The 25618-nt window shown below is 36.0% G+C and overlaps 2 protein-coding genes across 2 annotated transcripts in view; both read left to right on the top strand.

The window, feature by feature from the left end:
• Nucleotides 1–4824: 4824 nt before the first annotated feature.
• LOC123523605 (carbohydrate sulfotransferase 15-like) lies at nt 4825–13719 on the top strand. Its single transcript, XM_045301268.2, has 7 exons — nt 4825–5532; nt 6281–6476; nt 8357–8482; nt 9366–9522; nt 10234–10405; nt 10897–11041; nt 13204–13719. The coding sequence occupies exons 1-7, from the start codon at nt 5056–5058 to the stop codon at nt 13404–13406; spliced, it is 1476 nt and encodes a 491-aa protein (XP_045157203.2). The 5' UTR covers nt 4825–5055; the 3' UTR covers nt 13407–13719.
• A 7753-nt stretch (nt 13720–21472) lies between these two features.
• Nucleotides 21473–25618, top strand: part of LOC123525221 (elongation of very long chain fatty acids protein 7-like) — a 38850-nt gene continuing 34704 nt past the window's right edge. The window contains exon 1 of the mRNA XM_053538061.1: nt 21473–21525. The gene's annotated coding sequence lies outside the window, so the exon portion shown is untranslated. The remainder of the gene's footprint in view (nt 21526–25618) is intronic.

Below are 25618 nucleotides of genomic sequence, written 5' to 3'. Positions count from 1 at the left end.
AAGTTCACTGTACTTTTTTGAATTGGTGGTCTCTGACCTGTAGCTGATGACCCAAACTCAAAAAGTCATGAATTATGGTGTTGCTCATCATTTGTTTTAAATCTGAAGTGTCTGTGCTGGTGCCACACATGACCTTCGATGTGCCGATAGGTGATGAAGTTTCAATACAGTGAAAAGAACGAAGCCCAACTTGTAAGACGTGCACGGGGATGCAATTAAAAAATTTTGATTAAACATGGAAAATTTGTTCAGATATAAAGTTTTCAAACCATTTGTTATCAGTTGTTTAGTTCAGTATGTTAGATCTAGAGTCAAAGTCAAGTGCTATCTTAAAAAAAGGTTTGTTCACAGATCCTTACCGATCCATCACATTGTCTCGGCCCAAATCTTGTTGAACGTAACTTCTTTAGTACAGCAGTCAGATATTCTAATAATCCAAAACACATTTAGTCAATTTAAAAATTGTTTAGCTTTTTAGTAGTGTAGATATAAAAATAATTTCTAACAAAATTGGTCCTGTTGTAACCCCAATTTTGCCTGTTTGTATATTAAATGTCTGTGAATTGATTGAAAGAAAGAAACTGAAAAAACAGACCTCCCAACTCTAAATTTCTAGATCATTCAAAGCACAACAAATAACACTCTTAAGGGTGACCATATTGGGATCATTCTTTGTCCGTCTGTTATCATTTTTGACTGAAATGAACCTCTACCACAAAAACTAGCTTACTGTTAAGAAAGTATTCCAATGGGATTCGAGCAATGTCGAAGCATGTATGCCCAGCTCCATTTTGGTCTCACTGGTCAAGTGGTTTATTACTTTCCCCTCACCTCTATGGGTTGGAGTTTCACTAGCGCCACAAAGTTGCTCATGTGTCGAAGCCATCTAACTGGGTTTAAGAGGATATGTTATTCCACTCTGGTGCCCGTTTTGTCTTAAATATTCCTCATCTTCTGCAGTTAAATGGACATGCTTTCAGATTAATGTAGAAAAAAATCAAAATTAAAAAATAAGACACTCATCCCTTAGTAATTATAAAAAAACAAAATAAAAACAAAGTGATTCAGTGAGTTTTAGCAAGAATTTATTTGCAAAATCATTTATGTAGTCTTTAAAACATATAGAAAAGCTATCTACTGTGTTAGTCACACTGTAAATGTTTGATTTCTGTGTTATATCTAAAGAAATGTTAACTTCATGTATAATCATAACCGCCTCCTCAAGGGTCCAAGCTGGGAAAAGAAATTTAAAAAAAACCCGCTCGCTCCGTGTAAAATCTACCCGCCTCTGAAAAAACCAAATTGAGAACAAAAAACTAGATAAAAATTTCGCTCGCTCGCTCCTTTTTTTTTTCTTTTTTGAAAATTTTACGAAGAACTATTAATCAATTTGGTATGGCCTTACAAGCAAAATATATAATATTTAACTTCTGAGATAAAAACTTTGCAAAACAAAATTAAAATATTAAATGAAAATCAGTCCATGGCAATTTATACGTCGTGGCAGTGTCTACTGTACCGATAAAGGGAAGTAACACTGTAATGGAGTTTGTAGACAGAATAGCGCAAGGGGTAAAACAGTCCCCAATAGATTGAATAGCGTAAGGATATAATAAAACAGTCCTCAATAGATTGAATAGCACAAGCGTATTTAAAACAGTCCTCAATAGATTGATTCATAAGCGCAGAAATAAATATTTCAGTGAAACAATCTCTTTTAAAAAATAACAAAATGTTACTCCAAAGGTAACATTCGTTTACATACGACATCTTCCTGCGTTAAAGAAGTTTGCTCTTAGGGGCAGCGGCGTTGAACAGTGAGTTTCTATTGGGTCTTTAGCATTTTTTTAAACAAGATCTATCACTAATGGTGACAAATGCCCCCGCGGCGCCTTGACCTTTGACTTGGTGACCTTGACCTTTGACATGGTGACCCCAAAGTCAGTAGGGGTCGTGTACTCAATAAGTACTATCAGCATGTGAAGTTTGAAGGTCCTGGGTGCAGTGGTTCACGAGTAAAGTTGACTTCGAATCACTTGCCCCTGACAGCTGTGGGTTTGAAACCACGCTTAACGTGTATAATTTTATCATGAGAGTAAGCCATCCATCTTGCTTACGGAGGGTCAGTTATTTTACCAAAATGCGCGACTGTGCTCGAAATAATGCTCAGAGAGGCGCACGAGGTCTTACTCGATCAGGAATAACTTCCAGACCACTGCTGCAATTATTTACCTTACTTTAGTTTACCTTAGTAAAAATTAAAAGAGAACCATTTAAATTGTTAAAGTGTGGTGTTTAGTTTTACTATTTGCAAAATGTTAGATAGATGATAGAATAACACAAATGATATGAAAACCTCATAAACTTCTCGTCTTACTACAATTCGCCGACCATCTTTTAAAGCTATTTATTGTTATGCTTACCTTAATAACCAAGCATGTCTTGATCGAAATCGATGTCGAACTTAATAATACTGATCTAACCAGTAAACATATCATAATTATATGTAATGGTTACACATTAAATAAAGATCGCAAACTCGACAGGTATTTTGGTCAAGTTTTTGGCAGGTACATTAATGTCGTTCTGGCGAATTTTATTTGTCGATCTGTCTCTTCGCCCCGAAAATCTGTATTTGCTGAGTTGTCGTATTTCGGCCGACGTCAATACGAGAGCTTGTCAGATTTTACACAAAGTAAAGGTCACCTACGAGATATATTTTTGTCGGGTTTTCCACATACACAGTTTTGGAATTACAACAAAAATACCAGAACAGAAGAACAATCTTTTATAATTGATTTATTTATCACAATAGCTTTATTACACGAGCAGTTAAAGTCAATGGTTAGAATTACTTGCCCAACACCGCTTTGGGATTAAAATCTCATTTAGGGTGCAGAATTATTTCGTTTAAGTTAGCTAAAAAGCTGGTTTTCAGAAGGTCCATGGTTTTAGCCCAGGTACCCGCCCATGTAATAATACCCAGAGGGGCATTTGGGCCCTTCCCTTACCATGAAGGCTAACATCGTCATTTGACCTTATATAATGTGACGTTAACCCCAACAAATAAGGCAAATGTGATAGTTTAAAAAGAATAAATTAACGGAATTTGTACAATAAGATATGTTTCCATAGATACCTGGCAATTAAGCGATTCGGAGTTATATGACATAATTTTCATAAAGAACATAACTAATGGGATGTATATTAGATCTAAACAGCAGTTCGATAATACTTGGCTCTAAATATTAGATAGATAACATTTTTAGCTGAATCTTACTTTAAGGTCGATACAAATGCCAAAATTATTATCATTATTATCTTTAAAATTTAAGCATCTCTATTAATTGGTTTTGTCCATTGTTTAACTTAATCTAAGAAATAATTTATAGCGAAAGAGTGTTTTAACACTACTTATGCACGATGGGAGGTTATACGTCACGGCGGGACGACGTATTACCGCTGGAGTGTATAAATAGTGTTAAAACACGGTTTTGCTATAAATTATTTCGATTCTAATATGTCCTTAATCTTATAAGATTCTTTCACTGGTTGTAGGTGAAGATGGGAATTTCCGGCCTCGAGGGTAACTGTTTAGGCGGTAACGAGGTTCCTACCGAGTTACCGCCTAAACAGTTACCCGAGAGCCGGATATTCCCATCTGCACATATAACCAGTGAAAGAATCTTTTTCTTGCATACAGATATCAAGATGTAATAATAAAAATAAAATCAGTCGAACGGCTTTAATTTAGAACTATTTCTTATAGAAGAGTATTTAAACAAAGCGCGGGAAATCAACGTCCATAAACAGGAAAGACGTCATGACGTTTCAAAGACAAATAACAATGTTTAGTTCCGGTTTTGTTTTATCAGTTCCAGCGTAACGTTATGAATATTTTATAAAATAACGTGTTTTGAATCGAGAAATATACTATCAGGAACAAAGAGGAACTGTCAAGGTATTGGACTTTTATTCCGTTTTTCGAAATAAGATATAAATAACTACATAAATCTTCTACATATATGTAGTTCGTAATACGTCATTTAAAGCACGAGAGTCATCTTACACCCCGGGGTGTAAGATGGATTTTTCCAGCACCGGTAAAAATACCAGAAATCCCCGTCTGATATGCAAGAAAAAACAAATATAGAAGCGCTCTCAAGTTCTTGGTCGCAACAAAAACTTTGACGTCATCGCACGTTAACGTGACGTCATTATAGCGTAAGAGTGTCTTAACAGAGACAAGCATATTAATAGAGGATATTACATGAGTGTCTTTTCATACTGAATTTATTAAACGAGTTGAACAAAATGATAAAATGCGAGGCTCTGCCTAGCATTTTATCAATTTTATTCAACGAGTTTAATAAATTCAATGTGGAAAGTCACAAATGTAATATTGTTTTTATCACATTTTAACCTTTCCTGTCGGAACATCAAAAATTCTACTTTCTTTTACAATATAAACAAGTCAATTTGACCGACGTCTCTTATACTATAAATGACGTCGACGTCAAAGCTTTATTACACTAGTGTATTATCACTTTTATTTAACGGATTTCTTACACTCCACGACGTCAAACATGTGATAAGAACTAAATATAACTTAATGTATTTAATTCCACACAAATAATACCAAGTAAAATATGCAATTGTTTTGTCACAGACGTTTTTGACCTGTCTATCTTTGTATTGAAAGGCGCTCTTGTATATATCTACACATTGTTAAATTTAACAATATGTATACTACAATGTTTAATAGTAGTGAAATAACGAATTCAATACTGCTTGTTTAGTATACCAATAAGAACGGATTGTTAAAAGAGAATTTTATTTAAACCTAAAAACTTTCTAACCCCTTCAAAAATATTGACATAAGTTATTACATATTTTTCTACAAAAGAAGAGCTTACAAGAGAAAATACACAATCCAAAATGCACGTTTCACAAATAATATTGATAAGAGATAAAGAGGGATTAATAAAACCTGCGATAATGCGACAGCTGTAGCTGTAGGAATTACTTGTAGTAGTTCTAGTGGATTCAGAGGAAATGCTGTCAAAATTGAAACGTCCGGTGTTTGTATTGTTATTAGTGTTAATTTGTGTTCAGGTATTTCAGATATTATATAGAGAACATGTTCTTGAAATGACGCGAAGTGATACTGACGATTCTCCAGCGGAAAGTAAGCTTGTTACTGTTGTGAATGAAATTTTAGAGCAAACATTTGCGAATGACAAAAAGATAAAGGAAGATAAAACTAAAAATGCAGAATCGTCTTCAACAAGCACTTCTACCACCACGACATCAACAACAACATCATCAACAACAACTGCCGCAATTAACAAAGACAAAACTAAATTGAAAAGGATCCAACAAAAACTGCCCGATTCCTCACCGTCAGAGAAGGTTACGGATGAAGTTCAAGCAAAAATTGCTGAAGCTGTACGACTTTGGAGAGCTGCACCTGAAAGAAGGGAGAAATTCGAAAATTCTTCGAAATACAATGGCCACAACTTGTTGAATGATGTACGTAATCTGTTTATTAGCTAAATGTTTCTAACGGTCGCATTGCCAATGTTGCACAGTTACGTGTCAACCGTCCGATGGCTTTATTAGATTAACTGTTGGCGAAAAGTTACTGGTATTTTAGATCCTAGACAAAAATACAGCTGCAGATGAAGATCTGGGATACGTAAGAGAACATGAAGGTTGATCAGCAGACACTTTACGGCGGTCCTAAAAGTAGACACATGAATGTTATTATTTCGGTTCTTACGTCTCTTGGAATCCAGTTACTATTACTGTAAAATGAACATGAGGGATGTTGATTACCTCCCATAAACTTATCTATAAAAACACAAGTCTGCTATTTTTTGTTTTGTTGCTGACTAAGTTTCCAGAGGATAGGACATTTTTATATAGATTTTTCTGATCAACATACCTAAAACTAAAGTGATGGTACTTTTCAAGCCTAGTAACCTTACTCTTCTTTCTAACGTGCTGGAAGGAACGGAGACTAATAAGAATTATGAACGGTCCTTCTCAGCCCCAGAATAAAGTCACGCTATGCAATATCATTGTGAAAAACACGTCAGTCAACAAAAGCTGCTTATTGTCATTAATACTATAAATATGTAAGTATATATCACGTTGCTGATATATTTAAATAGCAATATGTATGGTTTGTGCAGGCAATATGTACAGGCAATATGTATGGTTTGCGCAGAGATACGTTCTAGGCGCTATTTTGATGCCTTCTTTTCATACTTTACAGCCTGTGTTCAAGTTTGATCCAAATTTCAAGAACCCGTGTTGGTTTGAAAATGACATGCTTCGCTGCCTGCCTTATGTTTACGTTATTGGCGTTAAGAAATGTGGAACCAGTGATCTTTTCTACAGGATGTCTCTTCATCCAGATTTTGTTAGACCCGGCTTCAAAGAAGCACAGTGGTTTGCTCGTAAACGATTTAGTAAGTCATTTTCGATCCAATGGCAAAGAATACTTTCAAAGTTAATTCGCTATTCAAATAATGTGTATTTCGAAATTCAGATGATTACTTCTGTATATCAATTGTTATATCTGTGAGTATTTACTGTTTAACTTTCATTTTAACTACAAATTGAACATAATCGTTACGGTTCAATTATTCATTTGAGCTTTCAATTACATACAAATAACCAAGACTAGGCGTTGTGTAAAATACGAACACGAATAAACATTTAAAGCACAAAAATATAACAAAGTTTCAGCCATGTGGTATTACAATGCAACGAGAAAATAATAAAATGTGTCAACATTTTTGGAAAGTATCTGAGTCAACATCACCGTATCTTATAATTGGACAAGATAACATACTTTATACATTCTGTTTAATATTATTTTAATGCGTAAATTATATTCATTTGCAATTAAGAAACGTGTTTCTCGAGAGCAATTTACGCATTAAATTACATTGAAAATATATTATATATAACAAATACGTATACGACATACTAAAGGAGAATAATGTCCATTTTCGAATTTTCTAAACATTTATAACATGTCGTTTGCTCATATGATGTATTGTCATGATATAAAAATGTTATGATTCTAGCTGGGGTAGTTTTGTATTTATTCGCTCGAACAAAATTTGCTTGGAAGCAGCTTGCCCGACGAGTGTCACGTTTACCTGGTCGAAATTCAGTCTTGTCCCATACTGCTAGAACAATACCTTTTATGTTATCACCTAGTGAATTAAATCCGAGAAGCTGAGTAATATGAACACCAATAATACATACATATGGATTAATCAGATATTTATTAATGAGGGCATAGAATGTTATCTGTGAAATGGTCCTCTTTTGATATATATACTTATGCCGTCCATTTCGGTATATTGAACAGTCTAATGAAAACAATAAATAAATGATGATATATTACGTCACACGTATTCGAATGACATAAGCTTTCAGGTACTATTGTACTATTCTTGAACAGCTGCAGAATGAAATGAAATCCTTCTGAATATATGTACTTAGAAATCCGGAAGATCTATTTATTATTCTATATTTATAATAATGCTCCTATAACGTAGAAATTTCTAAAAACAAAATTATATTAATTGAATATGTAAATAAAATGCCAATTGTCATGCAAGAATGTCCAGCATAATTTATGCAAATCTGTGACATGCAGTAGTTTATTGGCAGAACATTAACATTTGAGCTAATTAAAGACAAGGATGAAAGCTGTTTTTAAGATAAACATTTTCACTGTTTAGTTTGGATGAGAGTTTTCACTGTTTAGTTTCTATGAGAATTTTGCACTGTTTAGTTTCAATGAAAATTTTCACTGTTTAGTTTCAATGAGAATCTTAAAAATGCCTTAATAGCTATAAAATGAAACTAAAATTGGAAAGAACCGATTGAATCAAAAGAAATAAACAGTTGTGTACATATTTTAGCTTTAAGAGAGGCTTCTAAATACAGTAACACATCTTTTTCTGATAGGAACCTGCGGTCTTTATTTTATTTGAATTTCTGAAAGACATGTAGAAAAAAATTTCTGGTAAAGATTTACTTAAGTGTGACTGGCCACCTTTTAGCATCAATAATGCTTTAGAAATTTGGATACGGCAGAAAGCTCTGTAACCTTTGGGGATTTTAAGGAAATCCACGAAAATCTGCATTTAGTTCAAGCTCTTCATAGCTTCGATATGTATACAATCTGCACGCAAGTGATGTGCTGTAAGATTGTATTTTATGACACTAAACGCACCACTTTAAAAAGTACATGAAGGAATTAATGCATCCGATACTTTTACATTATTTAGAAAATTATTACAATTATCTCTTGTTTTACATTTTTCAGGGCCAGGCGGTATTTATGACGATATTTATGAATATGTTTCCATGTTTCGCACAGCTGCTAAAACTATACTTGATCATTCAAATACTTCACCAGACGGTCACGTTTATAATAACAAACTTATAACGGGTACGTATATGCTGGAACGACTAATACGGGCGTTTCGACCTTCCTGGTATACGGTATAGCTGAACCTCAGTATCTCGAGGGTTTCCAAAGAGATCGAACGTTTAACGAAATTCGAATTTGATATTTTGTGCTCATGTTTGAAAATGTTTTCGAGATGAATGTTTCTCATTGCAGAGTTGGTGCAGCCGTTCTGCGCATGCTCTGAATTATTATCAAATGGAACGCACGGCAAAAATACTCATTTTTTTTTTGCATGTCCGCACGCATATAGTGTATAATGTGCATAATATACTGACTAAAGGTTAGGGTTAGAATCACCATGGTTACAAAATATATACATTTAAGGTATTTTTGTTCAAATTTAGTTAATCCGGTATATACCGGAGTCTGTAATATATCACGGGCGCACCAACTCTGTATTTAGTCACAGCCTTTCGAGATAACCGGAAATTTGAGATAAGCGAGTCCGAGATATTAACTGGATAAATAAGCCGAGTTAGTTTATATATGACACAATCATACAGTTTGTTTAGCTGTAACGATAGTTTTGTCTTTCTCTCGTCAAACTGCATGGGATTCGAATGTCACTGAAGCCGTGACATTTACGTATTATCTATAGCTAACTTATATTCATACACGGATGTTTCAGACCTTTGTGTTTCATATAGCTGTTCAAAGTCTTAACAAACTATCAAAAAGTGATACGAGATGGAGACCGTCTTAAAATCTTTCATTTAATGTTAAATCATACGTTGATTACTTTTTAAAAGGATATATACATTGCTATGCAGACTGGATTTGTAATTCAGAATTATTATCAACTTTGTTCATACATGTGATGATAGAGAGCATACCTGTTTACTGTTTACTACTACTTTTCCAGGCGAAGGAAGCCCATCTAATCTACATCTCAACATGCATTGGAAACATCTCCCTGGAAATGAAAATTTAGACGAACCAAAATACGTCATTTTAGACTACATTCACCATTTTATACCCCAAGCCAAGATCATAATAACTTTCCGAGATCCGGTTGACAGGTACGTTCGGTGTGTAGAAACGATTTTTGTCCGAATGTCTAAAAGTTTATCAGTCGTCAGTTAGATCACTATACAACATTAGTAACGTAACTAATCTGGTCTGCCAATTATTTCTTCTTCATTTCTATGTACGTTGCTCAGGTGTATAAATTGATGCTATTCTTTGACATTTTAATTAATATTTTTCGTTGTATTATACACATATGTAAGATATGTGTATGCATTTTTTAATAATTGAAACAATATGATTCCTTATTGGATTTAATATGTCATTCAAAGGAAAGCAAATGATTATGAAAAAATGTTTAAGTTGCATTTATTTTAACATGTTCTTGATTTAGCTAAAATCCTCTACTCTGACTTGCAACATCGCATCAGACATTACATAGTACATAAAGTACCTCAATATGTATGTCTCTTGCGAGGTTTCTTTCTCTGTGCATAAAGATGTCCTCTATATCATTTTCCACTTAATCATAAAAAGAACGTTTCTGGAATGCATTTAGGATTTAGTATCCTATCTTATATTGAAGCTCATCTTAAATGTCCATTTTTGTAACTCATAATCAAGTAACATGCGAGTGGAACAGTTTAATGCGGAATCAGTCATATTGTTTATGTTCATTTAGACTTTTTAAACCCTCGGAATTCGTAGATTTATGTTTTTGCTTGAAGCTGCATGAGTTATATGAGAAAAGGGTTTTGATACAGGTTATATTCTGACTATTACCACGAATATGGTACCTTGATGAAGCATAACAAGCCAAATCCTCGCCAGTTCCACAGGGTGGTATCAGCAGGTGTGAAACTCTACCAGGATTGTTTCAAACGTCACTCCGTCCGTAGCTGTGTTTATGAACCATCTCTTTATGAGCAAACAAAAGTAAGACATTTCGTTACAGCGCGTGTATGTTTTTAAACAGGTGTTACACAGAATATATAACGTCATGTTGACTATAACACGTGTGAATATTAAAGTTCGCCTCAAAGTAACGATTGCTCTACAGGCGAACACTTGAACAGGCTGAAAGCACTTACAATAAAATCAAACCTTAGAATCTTACATCATTGTGGATTTTCATGCATATGTCCTAGTATATTTTAATGAATAGCACTTGTACGCAAAGTAAACGTAAGATTCTGTATAACATTTTACCACCTGTAGGCGTCACTAAAATGACTTTTAAAAACTGTATATCATACTTGTTCGTATGTCTCATTTGTTAGAGTATGTGCATGCGTGTCTGCGCGCGTACGCGCGTGCGCGCGTGTGTATTTGTGCGGATTTGATCATTTTTATACTGAATGCTTTACCCTTCATTTACAGTTGGTGTTATGACAAAAATAGCTTTAATATAAATGTTTGTATTTCAGATTCAAATACAGTTAGGAATATATTATATATATTGGGAGGATCTCACCAGACTTTATCCTAAGGAGCAAATACTTGTTCTTCAAAATAAAAATCTCCGAGATAAAGAAATCACCATGAAAAAGGTGTTTCAGTTCCTGAAATTACGTAAGAATTTTTTCATATAACTTCATTATTATCTGGTGTTTTTTTTTTCAAAATATTTTGCTTGTTTTATTTTCACCATTTATTTGAACATTATTTATATGTATATTTTATTTTTTGCATATTATCAATTTTTACCAGTCTGGTGTTTTGCATATTATCAATTTATAACCAGTCTGGTGTTAATTGCTTCTTGTTTAGGTTTGGTTCCTGCTTTTTCTTTTCTATATTCGGCATTTATTGGGTATTTACTTTGAATTTATTTATATCTCTAACGCATTCTGATTACACGTTTTACCTACTTTACTTTCAACACTATTTTTATTCAGGACCTCTTGCCAAAGATGGGATGACAAGAGTTGTCAACGCCGAGGATCAATATCAAAGATCGAAAAGAAATTCCAAAAAGGGACCAATGTTAAATGAAACATTTGATTTATTGCATGAATTTTATAGGCCATTTAATCGCAAGATGGCACGTATGCTTGCTGATAAAACATTTTTATATACGGGAGAATGATGCAGAGATCTGCACATTGGCTGAGGTATGAGCATCACTAAAACAAAGTAATGAATAGTGTCAGAATATCTTAAAGCTATTTTTTTGATGTCTGCTCAAACTGTAAGACACAATTTTTTATTACATACTACTGGTTGCTCCGGCTTTCGTTTGATTTTTCTTTTGTAACAGGGAAAAGTTATAGAGAAAAAAACGATCTTGATAGAGATATTAATGCGTTTCTCAACCATTTCAAACGTCAACAAGAAATTTCAAGTTTTAAATTTTTACATTTGTTGATAGATTATTATAAAACTTTTTTGATATCTTAGTTAGCTTAAAGGCAACATTTTCCATATGAAAAAAAGAGTAAAATATAATATTTAGCAAGAGTTTTTTGAAACCAGGAAATATTTATGATTTGACCATTAAATTGACATCTTGACAATTCAAACAAGAGCTCCGCCAAGCGGGACAATATACGCCCGAAGAGTTACATCATAGGATGGGAGCAAAATTTAAAGAACTTGACTGTTGTAGCCCAAAGGACTGGAACAACAAAAGGAAAACTTCAAAAAACAAATTTAAGTCCACAAAAAAGTATTCAAAGTCCACAAAAAATCATTATCAGGTACAGGTATGTAAAAATACACCTAAAAATTGGAGGTACCATCCATGTTGTACCACAGAAAAGTGGTCTCGGTTTTTCCCTACGGCCAATAATAAAAAAGTTTCAAAATAAGCTGTTTATAGTAACATAAAAGAGAAGTAATTAAAAAAAATATTGTAAGTGAAAAAAAAAAGAGATCTGCCAAATAAAACCAAGAGCACTGCAATGCAGAGCAATATACAAAAAACAAAGTTATATATGACCTTTGACCCTTAAGTGTGACCTTGACCTTGAAGCGAGTCATCCGGAACATGCGCTCTGCACATCGTCTCAGTGTGGTGAACATTTCTGCCAAGTTTCTTTGAAATCCATCCAGCAGTTCAAGAGTTACAGAGCGGACACAAAACAAAGTGATATGACTTTTGACCCCTAAGTGTGACCTTGACCTTGAAGCGAGTCATTCGGAACATGCGCTCTGCACGTCGTCTTGGTGTGGTGAACATTTGTGTCAAGTTTCTTTGAAATCCTTCAAGGGGTTCAAGAGTTTTAGAGCGGACACGAAACAAACTGATATGACCTTTGACTCCCAAGTGTGACCTTGACCTTGAAGTGAGACATCCAAAACATGCGCTCTGCACGTCGTCTCTGTGTGGTGAACATTTGTGTCAAGTTTCTTTGAAATCCTTCAAGGGGTTCAAGATTTACAGAGCGGACACGAAACAAACTGATATGACCTTTGACTCCTAAGTGTGACCTTGACCTTGAAGTAAGAGATCCAAAACATGCACTCTGCACGTTATCTCTGTGTGGTGAACATTTGTGTCACGTTTCCTTGAAATCCTTCAAGGGGTTCAAGAGTTATAGAGCGGACACGAAATTGCTAACGGACAGACGGACCATTTTTTTCTCTATGCTAAAAAGAATATAATATGTTATTTACTGGCTGCATGCAATTATAATCGTTGAAGAAGTAAAGTGCCGTATGTACTGCATTTAAGAAAAAATCTTTTTTCTGTTTATAAAATGATTTGCTGTCAATAGAAATGTCTATTTCAGGAAACCTTAGTTTCGAAGAAATGGAAATAGTCGTGACTAAGAAAGAGACTTACACAAGGCGAGAATCATTTAAAAAGGAAGGACCTATGTTAGACGAAACACTAAAAATACTACAAGACTTTTACCGGCCTTTCAATAGAAGAATGTCTGAAATAACTGGCGATTATGATTTTCTGTATACATATGCTGATGACGACAGCTGATTTCTCAATTATTTTTGTTTATTTTTCTAGCGGTGCAATAACTGTTTTTTCTAAACACAAACGTCACATTCATTAATGATGAATCCATGGTGTACGTGTGCGTGCATGCGTGCATGCGTGCGTGATCTACTTTGAGTGTTCAATCTTATTGTAATTCTAAGTCGGAATTCTCTCTTGCCTGCTTTTAAATATATATATATATTCATTCATTTTTACAGCAAATTTTTAAGAAACTTGACTGATTTGATAGCAGCCTGAACATAAATATGTAAAGTATAAACCGAAAAAAGTTCTGTAAAAAAGATTTTTGAAATAAAAAGTGTTTGTTTGTTTATAAATCTATAAATATTGACTACCGTAGTTTAAAATTTCATTTAAAGTTTCATGCGTTTCAACAATATATTGAAGATAAAAGCTTATCATTTCCACTAGAAAAGTTTGCCAAATTCCCAGAAACAATCAATGGTAATGTTGGATTCCTCTGAATACGATAATAGCACCTAAAGATATAACAAAACAGTCATCAGTAACAAGAAGAACTCAAACATCTTGCAAAACATACCTTAATGGTAATAGAAATGCGCCAACACTACAAAACATCCATCAGCTGGAAAAATAGGACAAGGCAGTCCTTTTTTTGTTGTTTTTTTTTTTGGAAGAGCGCCAATAACCCACAAAACAGCCCTGTTTGTAAAGCAACACATGCATCTTACAAAACAGTTTTTAGTTGTTAAACTGTTCTCAATAGATCGAAATGTGCCAGGACATTATCAGTTCCAGCCTCAGGATATCAAAACCGTCTTCAGTGGGGAGAAGAGCGCAAATGCAGTTTTTGAAACAGTATAAGCTTTTTGAATGCTTTGACCTACGGTCATAATACTTAATATGCGCATTGCTCATTGACTGTGAATGACCACTTTCTGTATTAATGCTAGTGGATGGATGGTCACAGTGACTGCCAGTACAAAATCCGTTTCCGCTCAATATCTTAAGAATCCCTTGACGATCTTCAAACTTGGTGAGCAGGCTGTCCATGCGCAATGCATTACCTCTATTGATTATGAGGTCATTTGACCAAAGGTCAAGGTCAAAGTTAATGTTGGTATGAAAAAAGGCTCATGTGCAATAGATATCAATAACTCCTTCATATGGATTTTGAATTCAAAGAGTAAGAGGCCAAAGTCACAGTGATTGTTAGTATGCCAAAAAGATTTCCTGTCAGTATTTTGAGAACGACAATACCTATGCCATGCACTTTGCAAGTGGGCAGTAAGTGACCCTTAATTATTTTGAAGTCAGTAGATAAAAGATCAAAGGTCAAATGTCAGAGTGACCGTTAGCACAAAAAGAACCTTCATCATGAACCCAACTTAATATTGATTTTTTAAGTCGAAGGTGTTGGTCACTTTTATGACTTCTGTTAGCCATATAAACTTTTCTTTTTCTAAAACTCGTACTTTCAGAACGATAAGTTTATTGACTGTTTATAAATCGATGAGTTTTCTGTTTCTTCTTGCCCTTAATGGTGCGTCTTCTTGCTTCTGCCATCAAGTACATATGTTTACGGTATTTGTCTTTAATATTTGGTGTTTACAATGTGTTTCAGGTTAAAAGAGATTCACCTGGCGGGGAGTATTCCATCTACACTGTCTTGTATTTTAGGAACATGGAGATGGTTACAGAGCGAGGTTTGTGTCCAGTGAACTAGTTTAACAGTGGTATTTTGCCTCTGACCGTTCCAAGGAGATACATTGCTGTGTTCCTTCTTCATGCATGTTTGTGTCTGATTGTTACATCTATGGTATTATTGCCATCATGTGTACATGTGTTCAGTCACCATGTACGTGTATGCTTTTAGACATACATATATCTTATTTATAGACGACTGCGTTCAATGAATGTGGCTTTTCCTGGTTGACTTTTGTCGATCCTTAATTGTTTTCCCCCTCTTTATTTCATCTAACATATCCTCCAATTCACCTTGCAGTAGGATGCTAAATTTCATTTGGATTTTGAACTTTATATACACTGACATATTATAGAAATTGGCTTTTTGAATTTTCTTCGGAAAGGTGTTCATTTTGTTATAATTTGAAGAATCTGTTTGTGCAATGTTTTAGGCAGAAGAATATTTGGTTTTGCTTTGGACGCAGGGGATGTGGTTTCTAACGCAATACTTTTATGACACAATGTGCAAGGGAAGAAAGAATTGATGTGAAGCTGTGTTTGGCACAAAGAAGTTATCGTTTCTAGATAATGTTAGGCGGTTGTAGTCTACCATGACAATACTGTTAGAGATCTTGTACAACATGGTCAGTAAACTGTACAAGATATGTGAAGTATTTATTCTACGTTGTTCTTAAGTTGGCCAGTTTAGTGACTAAGCATTGTTGTGACACTACTCTGGTATGAGTAGTCATTCATGACATATCCAGCTGCAGGTCTTTGCACTCTTTCTATATCATGTGTAAGAGTTTTTGCCATAGATACCATACTGTGCTACTGCATTTCAAAAGGGGTCTCAAATAGGTCTTGTATGCTTTTTCTTTTATACTTTTGTTACTAGTATGTACATTACTTTTTAAACTTTTAGTTTTTATAAATCTAGGGGTATTACTCTCTTTTGATGTTACATTATCAATATGCTTTTTTTTCAATTAAAGTCATCACTGAAGGTTACTCCAAGGTATTATGCATTTCTTGTTACTTTTGATTTGAACAATGCTGTGAAGTATGTATGGGAAAATGACATGTTTACTCTTTTTGGTAATTTTAATTAATGATCTCATATTTGCCTGGGTTAAACTCCATTGATCAATTATTTTCCCAGATTTCCAAATGTCTTAAGTCATTCTGTAGCCTTTCAGTGTCGGATTGGGTATCAATGGTTAAGTATACAATTGTATCATCGACAAAAAGCCGGACCCTTCTTTTTACTAAATCAGAAAAGTAATTGATATAACATATGAATAGGCAGGGTCCCAGCACAGACCCTTAGGACACTCTTAACAAGCCTGGCACTGATTGAGATTGATTACCCTCAACTGCAACTGTTTCGTGTTCTATTTAAAAGAACTGATTTAATCCAAAATTGGCACTGAAGACTGACCAATTTGTAAATAAGAAGCTGGTGGTCTACTTTATCAAATGCTTTAGAAAAATCTGTAACAATTAAATCAGCTTGCTTACCAGCATCTAGATTATCAAAGGAAAAGGTAAATTTTATTCACCGTCGCTTTGTGAAACAACGAACATAAGCTCTGTAGAGCTTTAGAGCGACCCTATTTTTAAGAATGTTCAATCAAAACCAAAAATATACCTTACCCCTAGCAATTTGCTAATACCCATTTACAGCTGGGTCGACTGAGGCAATCGTGAAAGTGCCTTGCCCAAGGACACACCGCAATGGAAGTACCCAGGAATCGAATCCGGGGCCTTCACCTCCGTAGGAAAGCGTCTTAGCCCTCTCGACCAATGCGTCAAAGATTTCTTGTATAAAAAAGAGAAGTTGCGTGTCGCATGAATGTTTCGAGCGAAAGTCACGTTGAAAAGGTGTCTCGAGGTTGTCGGATTCAAGTATTCTAAATAATTGTACTAAAGTGTTGAATAGCGTTATATTTTTGACTGGTCGATATCTTTAGGTAGACAGCGTGAAATATCAGAATGTAAACTCGGTCTACCCGAGGTCTCATTTTTTTAGGAATCAAGATGATCCATTATGTTTGAAACCAAAACGTGCTCCATCATTTTCATTGTTATACATGCTAAGGAAATGTGTCGATAATTGTTGGCTTTACTTATTAGGTCCTTTCTTATATGCTGCGGCAACTACTCTTATATGCTGGGGCAAGTACAGCAATTCTCCAGTCAGATGGGACTATGCCAGTTTGTAGTAATGCTGAGAAGATCTTAGTCAGAAAAGGTACAACTTCAGAGGACAGTTCTTTCAGTAATCGGGGGTAAAGAGATCCAGGGCAAGATGCTTTACTAGGGATTAGATTATTCAAAAGTTTGAACATACCATCTTATATTTCTATGTCACACACATAGATGTTACTGTTTTGACTATCAGAGGATCTATCTGCATATTTTGAAAATAAAAATGAAAATAACCTTCATATAAATTAAGGGATAATATAATCAGCACGTTGATTTCGAAAAAAGTCAGAATTTATTTTTTTGTATGTTGTAAATTATCCTTTCTTATTTGTAGCCTATTTAAGTTCGTTAACCTACACTTGTTACATATGATTTACCTTAATTTACCTTGATGTTGATAGCCGTCTTCTGAGTTGAAACTCGTGTTGGCCCAATTATAATCATACATTCACAATAAAAAGTTATGTTAACACACGTACGCACACATTACGGATGGTGAAATATTTTCATAGTCTACTGAAGGGTGAACTTATTATCTTTACATCTACATCTACATCTACATGATACTTCCAACAATCATTAACGATTATGACTGGAAGGCGCTTGTCTGGGCAGTGTTAAAAATGAGAAAACTCATTAGGTGCAAAGAATAAAAATTACTACAGGTGCTAAGTTAAAAAACATAGTGAAGGAAGTTACTGCAGATGTACAGTGGCCAGCCGCTCAGCAAATATGTTGAGGCTGGGGCTGGACTGTACATATTGGGGAAGGCCATTCCATAGTCTGATTGTACGGGGGAAGAAGGAATTCATGTGGTATTGAGTACGTGACTGTGGAATTAGGTAGTTCAGGTTTCTGGTCGGAGTTAGATGGTTATGGTCGACGCATACATGATTTGTTCGGATTTTGTAAAAATAGATGAGAGAAGATTGTATGCGCCGTTGTTCTAAAGTTTGCCAGTTTAGGGTGTTAATCATCTGGGTTACACTGCTTGTATAGTTATAGTCGTTAAAGATAAACCGTGCAGCTGATCTTTGCACTTTTTCGACTTTGTATGAGAGGGACTTTTGCCAGGGGTGCCAGATGGATGAGCAATACTCGAGTTGTGGACGGACATAGGTGTTATAGGCTTTCTCTTTGACCTTTTTGTTTGTTGTCTGAACATTTCTTTTGATGAATTTAAGAGAGTTGTTTGCTTTAGAGGAAATAGTATTAATATGTTCAGACCGGTTTAAGTCTTTAGTTAGTGTAACACCTAAGTATTTAGCGGTATCGGTAGATTTCAGTTCCTTGTCATGCAGGGTGTAAGGAAACATGACAGGGTTTCGTTTGCGAGTAATTCTCAGCACCTCACACTTGTCTGGACTGAATTCCATTGACCAGTCCTGTTCCCACTTTTCAAGGGCGTACAAATCTTTTTGTAGTGTTTGGGCATCAGATGAGGACTTGACTGTAAGGTATACTATGGTATCATCTGCAAACAGTCTTGCCTTACTTCTAATAGAATCTGGTAGGTCATTAATGTAAGCCAGAAAGAGACAGGGCCCTAGGACGGATCCCTGAGGGACACCGGACAGGACAGGCAGGGTGTCAGAAGTGCAGCCGTCTACAACTACTCTTTGGGTTCGACCCTTCAGAAATGACTTTATCCACTGTGATACCAGAGGGTGGACACCCAGCTCATTAAGTTTAAATATCAATTTATTGTGATCAACCTTGTCGAATGCTTTACTAAAATCCATTACTATTACATCTGTTTGTTGACCTTGCTCAAGGTTGTTGTAAACTTCTTGTGTAAAGCTGATCAGTTGTGATTCACAGCTATGCTTAGATCTGAAGCCATGCTGGTACTGGCTTAAGAGGTCATTATTGTCAAAATGTGTCATGATGTTGGAGACTAGAATGTGTTCCAATAATTTGGAAGCTATGCAGGTGAGAGATATTGGCCTGTAGTTACTGGCCTTGGATTTCGGGCCTTTCTTATAAACAGGGGCGACAACTGCACTTCTCCAATCTGGCGGGACACAGCCAGTTTCCAGGGATGACCTAAATATAATTGTAAGGATGGGCGCTATCTCGTGGTGTAGCTCTTTTAGAACTCTTGGTGAGAGTTCATCTGGGCCAGAGGCTTTGTTTGGAGAGAGCCCCTGCAGGAGTTTATCAACACCCTCTTCTGTAACGGAGATCATGGGCATGTTGGGTGCTGAAGTGTTTGTAGTAACTTTTTTGCAGAGTTGCTTCAAACTGAGTGATTGTGGTTTTGAGAAGACCGACTCAAATTGCCTATTTAGTATATTGGCCTTGGTGGCAGGGTCAGTATATGTTAGACCCTCATGCTTAAGAGGTGCTACACCACAATTTTCTGTTTTCTTATGTTTTATGAAGGAATAGAATTTCTTATTTTTACCTGGTTGTGAATCGTCCATGAATATGACTGATTCTAGGTAAGACCAGTATGAGTTCCTTAGCTGTTTTTGGATGCTATATTTAAGGGCTTTGAAGGTGTTACTTTTACATGGGGATTGGTTGGATTTCCTCAATTTAGTGTACATTTTATCACGCTTGCGGATTTGCCTAAGGATCTTGGGAGTTAACCATGGGAGGTCGCAGCGTGTCTTAGTAGTTTTAGTTGGAATGTGTAGAGAACTAAGTCGATTTAGTTCATCTTTGAACAGATTCCAATCTGAGGCGGGGTCAGAGTGGTCAGAATCAGCGAATTTCTTTCCAAACTCTGATAGGTCCCTTTTGAAATCATCCCAATTTGCTTTGTTAAAGCATTTTATTGACCTTTTGGGCTGGAGGGGACGGCCTATCTTTATGTTGATTTCATGGAAAACAATGTCGTGGTCAGATTTACCTAGACAAGGGATTGTTTTAGTACATTGAACTAGGGAAGGGAAGTTAGTGAGGAACAGGTCCAGAATATTCTCATTTCTGGTTGGGATCTTGACCATTTGCTGTATATTAAAGGAATTTATCCTATCAATGAAGTCCTCATACATTTCCTTGAATCTGCATTTGGACTTGGGGGCCTCAGATGACCAATCTATATCAGGTAGATTGAAGTCACCGAGTAACCAAATTGTACTGTCTTGGGGTACTTTAGAAAGGGATGACCATAACTCTGTGAGGGAGTCCTCATCATTTTCGTGGGGCTTATAGTATGTGCCAATGTATATATCCTTGGCCCCTTTGATAGTAATTTTCGCCCAGGACAGGTTGCAGTTGGTTTTCAGTTCAGGTTGTTCTTGAGAAATGAGGTGTTTGGAGATTGCAGTAAGGACACCTCCTCCCTGGCCTGAGGTTCTATCATCCCTGAAAACCTGGAAGTTTAGGTCCTTGGGGAAGATTTCAGAGGTTTGGATATCTGGTTTCAACCAGGTTTCCGTACAAGAGATGATATCTGGTTTGACCTGTTGTATTAATTGATGGAGATCTGGGATTTTATTTTTTATGGACCTACAGTTAATATTAAGAATGGTTATCCTCTCGCTTTTGTCCTGTCTGACTTTGGAGGGTTTTTTGACCTTTGTTTTGGGAGTAGAAGTATCTTTTGGGGAGGGTTTGAAATTTGGGGTATCTGAGAGTGACCTAACTGACCGATCTGGTCGGTGACTCGCATCTAAAATGGTAGAACTATAATCTAATTGGGAGTATTTGTTACTATCATTAAGGGAGTCAAGGGATTCAATTAGGGAGTAGGAATAGTTCGCCTGTCCACAGTATTGACAGTGCCAGGCAAACCTTGAGTCAGAAAGACGATCATACGTGCTGTCTCCGATACCTTGACAGTCTGTGTGGTACCATTTATTTTTCCATTCAGTGTTTAGTGCACTCTTAAAGGCATTTACGTTTTCTGCTACTACTGTCTGTTGGGACATATTGTTCCAATTATGTACGACTCTGTTGGAAAACCTATGTTGACTCACTAGACTGTTTACGTGATTTTTAGATAATTTGTAACAGTGTCCTCTTGTAGACGTAGAAATATAACATAGTCGGTTTAAAAAGCTCATCAGAGCTTATGGTTACTTGTAATTGTCTTGCCGGCTCAAAATAAATCTTATTTTATTTAGATATGTACAAACGTGACCTTATCTTCTTTCTTTTATTTTCTACGGTATTTGGTACCGGATACTAGCTTTAATCATTTATACTTTAGCAATCGGATATATTTGGCTGTTGTCGTTCAACTAAGGAGTGGTGTGGTGCCTTGGAAACTTTATCCAAGTTCGGGCAGGTACATTAAATTATAGTTTATGATATTTTGTGTTCATAAGGTTTACTTAAACTTGTAACTGCTTTGTTAAAATGTTTTCAAACTAACTACCACCAGAACGGCCACAACATGAATAGATTTGTAAAGGTCAAGATCCCGACCGGCATTTTCTAGCACTAGCAGAGCGGAGCATGGCACATAATGTTCTAGTGCAGGGCACAAAAATAGATTCAGCACCCATTTAATATATATTGATTAATTGAAGGTAAACAGTCAATAGTGCTACTTCACGGTGACCTTCGTTTCACGTTCTGTAATTTTTTAACCAAAAGAGATATAGCCAATTATACCTGCATGCCAAATTGACCATATCAACATTATAGGATAAATCCTGTATTTCCATAAATAGGGTCAGGGGGGTGGTGGAGAGATTAACCGATATAAAGATCGTGTACAGTATTAGCGATTATTTTTGCCAGAAGATAAGGATTTAGGAAAGTTCTTGCTTTCTCACAATGAAAATATTATTTTACGACCTCGGCAACAAAATTTTTGCAAAAATAATTTGTTAACCTTGAAAATGCCTTTGCAGGGCCTCCTCTGGGTTTTTCATACTTTTCGCCAACCTTTTCACTAATTTGAAAATGTTTGAGTCACTTTAGAGCCAAAGTTCTGAGCCACATTTCTCTTAGTTTGCTGTCATAGTGTGTATAGAGAAACAAAATATTGTAGATAATTTCATTAGGAATAATAACAACTTTTGAAGGTGTTTAGTTTATTGTAGAAGTAAATTCATGTTGTAGCTGGATACAAATCATTTCCTTTAACCTTAGTTTAAGAATCATATCTATATCTATCCGTGAATTACCAATATTCCAGGACTCATTTATTTTCAGAAGGCAGTGGCTAGGGTTACGGTACCATAATCCTAGCCTCCGATTCTAGGATAACGGAAGTTACGTATTTCTAGACAACCCTATGGGAATAGGCTAGGATTACGGAAGTATTTAAGAGGAATCAAATAATATATGTTAGGACATGCATAAATGATGTTGTTAACTTACTTGTTTCACTTAAAATAGCAATTTTTCATGTCTGCCATATTATTTCGTGTTATCGATCCGCCATTTTGGGTTAGTAAAATATAGGTGGACAATTATTTATGAGCTGTTGATGAATGATTATGAATGATAAAAGTTAAAATATTCTTAATGAAAATAGTAATGTTTCATTGTTTACATAATTGGCCACATCACGAGGAGGTGCTCAGTTCATGGCCCATTTCTTTTCAATTTCCATAAAAAATAATCGTTCTTTTTTTTTAAATATTGTTGTAATTTTGTTTTTGTTTTTGTTTAGAGTACTTTATTATTTCATAGTCATGATTTTGCAATTTTTTTTCTTTCATTTTTAGCTCACCTGTCATGAAGTGACAAGGTGAGCTATTGTGACCGCTTGATGTCCATCGTCCGTCGTGCGCCAACAATTTGTAAAAACATCTTCTCCTTGAAAACCATTGGGCAGAATTTCACCAAACTTCACAGGAATGATCCTTGGATGGCCCCCTTTCAAAATTTTTCAAAGAATTGAATTCCATGCAGAACTCTGGTTGCCATGGCAACCGAAAGGAAAAACTTTAAAAATCTTCTGTTCAAAAACCAGAAGCCCTAGAGCTTAGATATTTGGTGTGAAGCATTGCCTAGTGGACCTCTACCAATTTTATTCAAATCATGACCCAAGGGTCAAAATTTACCCCGCCCCAGGGATCACTTGATTTTACATAGGAAAATCTAAAAAGTCTTCTTCTCAAAAACCAGAAGCCCTAGAAGTTAGATGTTTGGTGTGAAGCATTGGCTAGTGGACCTCTATCAAGTTTGTTCAAATCATGACCCCGGGGTCAAATTTGACCCCGCCCCAGGGGTCACTTGATTTTACATAGGGGAATCTTCAAAAATTTTCTAAAAATAAACCAGAAGGCCTAGAGCTTAGATATTTGACATATAGCATTGCCTAGTGGACCTCTACTAAATTTGTTCAAATCATGACCCCCGGGGTCAAAATTGACCCCGTCCCAGGGGTCACTTGATTTTACATAGGAAAATCTTAAAAAATCTTCTTCTCAAAAACCAGAAGCCCTAGAGCTTAGATATTTGACATGTAGCATTGCCTAGTGAACCTCTACTAAAGTTGTTCAAATCATGACCCCAGGGGTCACTTTATTTTACATAGGAAAATCTTCAAAAATTTTCTAAAAATAAACCAGAGGGCCTAGAGCTTAGACATTTCACATGTAGCATTGCCTAGTAGACCTCTACAAAATTTGTTCAAATCATGACCCCCGGGGTCAAATTGACCCCCATGGGGTTACTTGATTGTACAAATCTTCAAAATTTTCTAAAAATAAACCAGAAGAGCTTAGATATTTGACATATAGCATTGCCTAGTGGACCTCTACAAAATTTTTAGCTCAACTATTCATAGAATAGTAGAGCTATTGGACTCGCCCATGCGTCGGCGTCCGCGTCCGCGTCCCGATTTGGTTAAGTTTTTGTATGTAAGCTGGTATCTCAGCAACCACTTATGGGAATGGATTGAAACTTCACACACTTATTCACTGTGATAAACTGACATACATTGCACAGGTTCCATAACTCTGTTTTGCTTTTTTACAAAATTATGCCCCTTTTTTGACTTAAAAATTTTTGGTTAAGGTTTTGTATGTAAGCTGGTATCTCAGTAACCACTTGTGGGAATGGATTGAAACTTCACACACTTATTTACTGTGATAAACTGACTTACATTGCACAGGTTCAATAACTCTATTTTGCTTTTTTACAAAATTATGCCCCTTTTACGACTTAGAATTTTTTAAAGGTTTTGTATGTAAGCTGGTATCTCAGTACTCACTAATGGGAATGGATTGAAACTTCACACACTTGTTCACTGTCATGATCTGACATGCACAAAGCAGGTCCCATAACTTTATTTTGCTTTTTTACAAAATTATGCCCCTTTTTCAGCAAAGAAATTTTTGGTTAAGTTTTTGTATGTAAGCTGGTATCTCAGTATCCACTAATGGGAAAGGATTGAAACTTCAAACACTAGTTCACTGTCATGATATGACATGCAGTGCAAAGGGTCAATAACTCAACTTTGCATTTTACAAAATTATGCCCCTTTTTGAACTTAGGAGTTTTTGGGTTAAGTTCTTATATGTAAGCTGGTATCTCAGTACCCACTAATGGGAATGGATTGAAACTTCATACACTTGTCCACTGTCATGAGCTGATAAGCACTATGCAGGTTCCATAACCCTATTTTACTTTTTATGCCCCCGAAGGGAGGCATATAGTTTTTGAACCGTCTGTCTGTCGGTCTGTCAGTCTGTCGGTCTGTCCGCATTTTTCGTGTCCGGTCCATATCTTTGTCATCGATGGATGGATTTTCAAATAACTTGGCATGAATGTGTACCACAGTAAGATGACGTGTCGCGCGCAAGACCCAGGTACGTAGCTCAAAGGTCAAGGTCACACTTAGACATTAAAGGTTATTGCATTGATGGGCGTGTCCGGTCCATATCTTTGTCATCGATGGATGGATTTTCAAATAACTTGGCATGAATGTGTACCACAGTAAGACGATGTGTCACGCGCAAGACCCAGGTCCGTAGCTCAAAGGTCAAGGTCACACTTAGACATTAAGGGATAGTGCATTGATGGGCGTGTCCGGTCCATATCTTTGTCATCGATGGATGGATTTTCAAATAACTTGGCATGAATGTGTACCACAGTAAGACGAAGGGTCGCGCGCAAGACCCAGGTCCGTATCTCAAAGGTCAAGGTCACACTTAGACATTAAGGGATAGTGCATTGATGGGCGTGTCCGGTCCATATCTTTGTCATTCATGCATGGATTTTAAAATAACTACGCATAAATGTGTGACACAGTAAGACGACGTGTCGCGCGCAAGACCCAGCTCCGTAGGTCAAAGGTCCTAAACTTGATCATCGGCCATAACTATTCATTTAAAGTGCCATCGGGGGCATGTGTCATCCTATGGAGACAGCTCTTGTTTACTAAATTATGCCCCTTTTTCGACTTTCTTGTTCATTCA

This window comes from Mercenaria mercenaria, chromosome 3 (assembly GCF_021730395.1).
Source record: "Mercenaria mercenaria strain notata chromosome 3, MADL_Memer_1, whole genome shotgun sequence".
NCBI classification, from domain to species: domain Eukaryota; kingdom Metazoa; phylum Mollusca; class Bivalvia; order Venerida; family Veneridae; genus Mercenaria; species Mercenaria mercenaria.
This window is presented reverse-complemented; position numbering and strand designations above follow the sequence as displayed.

Bases quoted from the DNA above. Each gene is read 5' to 3' on its own strand.
- LOC123523605 (XM_045301268.2), top strand. From the start codon at position 5,056: ATGCTGTCAAAATTGAAACGTCCGGTGTTTGTATTGTTATTAGTGTTA. The intron at 10,406-10,896 runs GTAAGACATTTC...TTTGTATTTCAG, and splicing joins CTCTTTATGAGCAAACAAAA to ATTCAAATACAGTTAGGAAT. The intron at 11,042-13,203 runs GTAAGAATTTTT...TGTCTATTTCAG, and splicing joins GTTTCAGTTCCTGAAATTAC to GAAACCTTAGTTTCGAAGAA.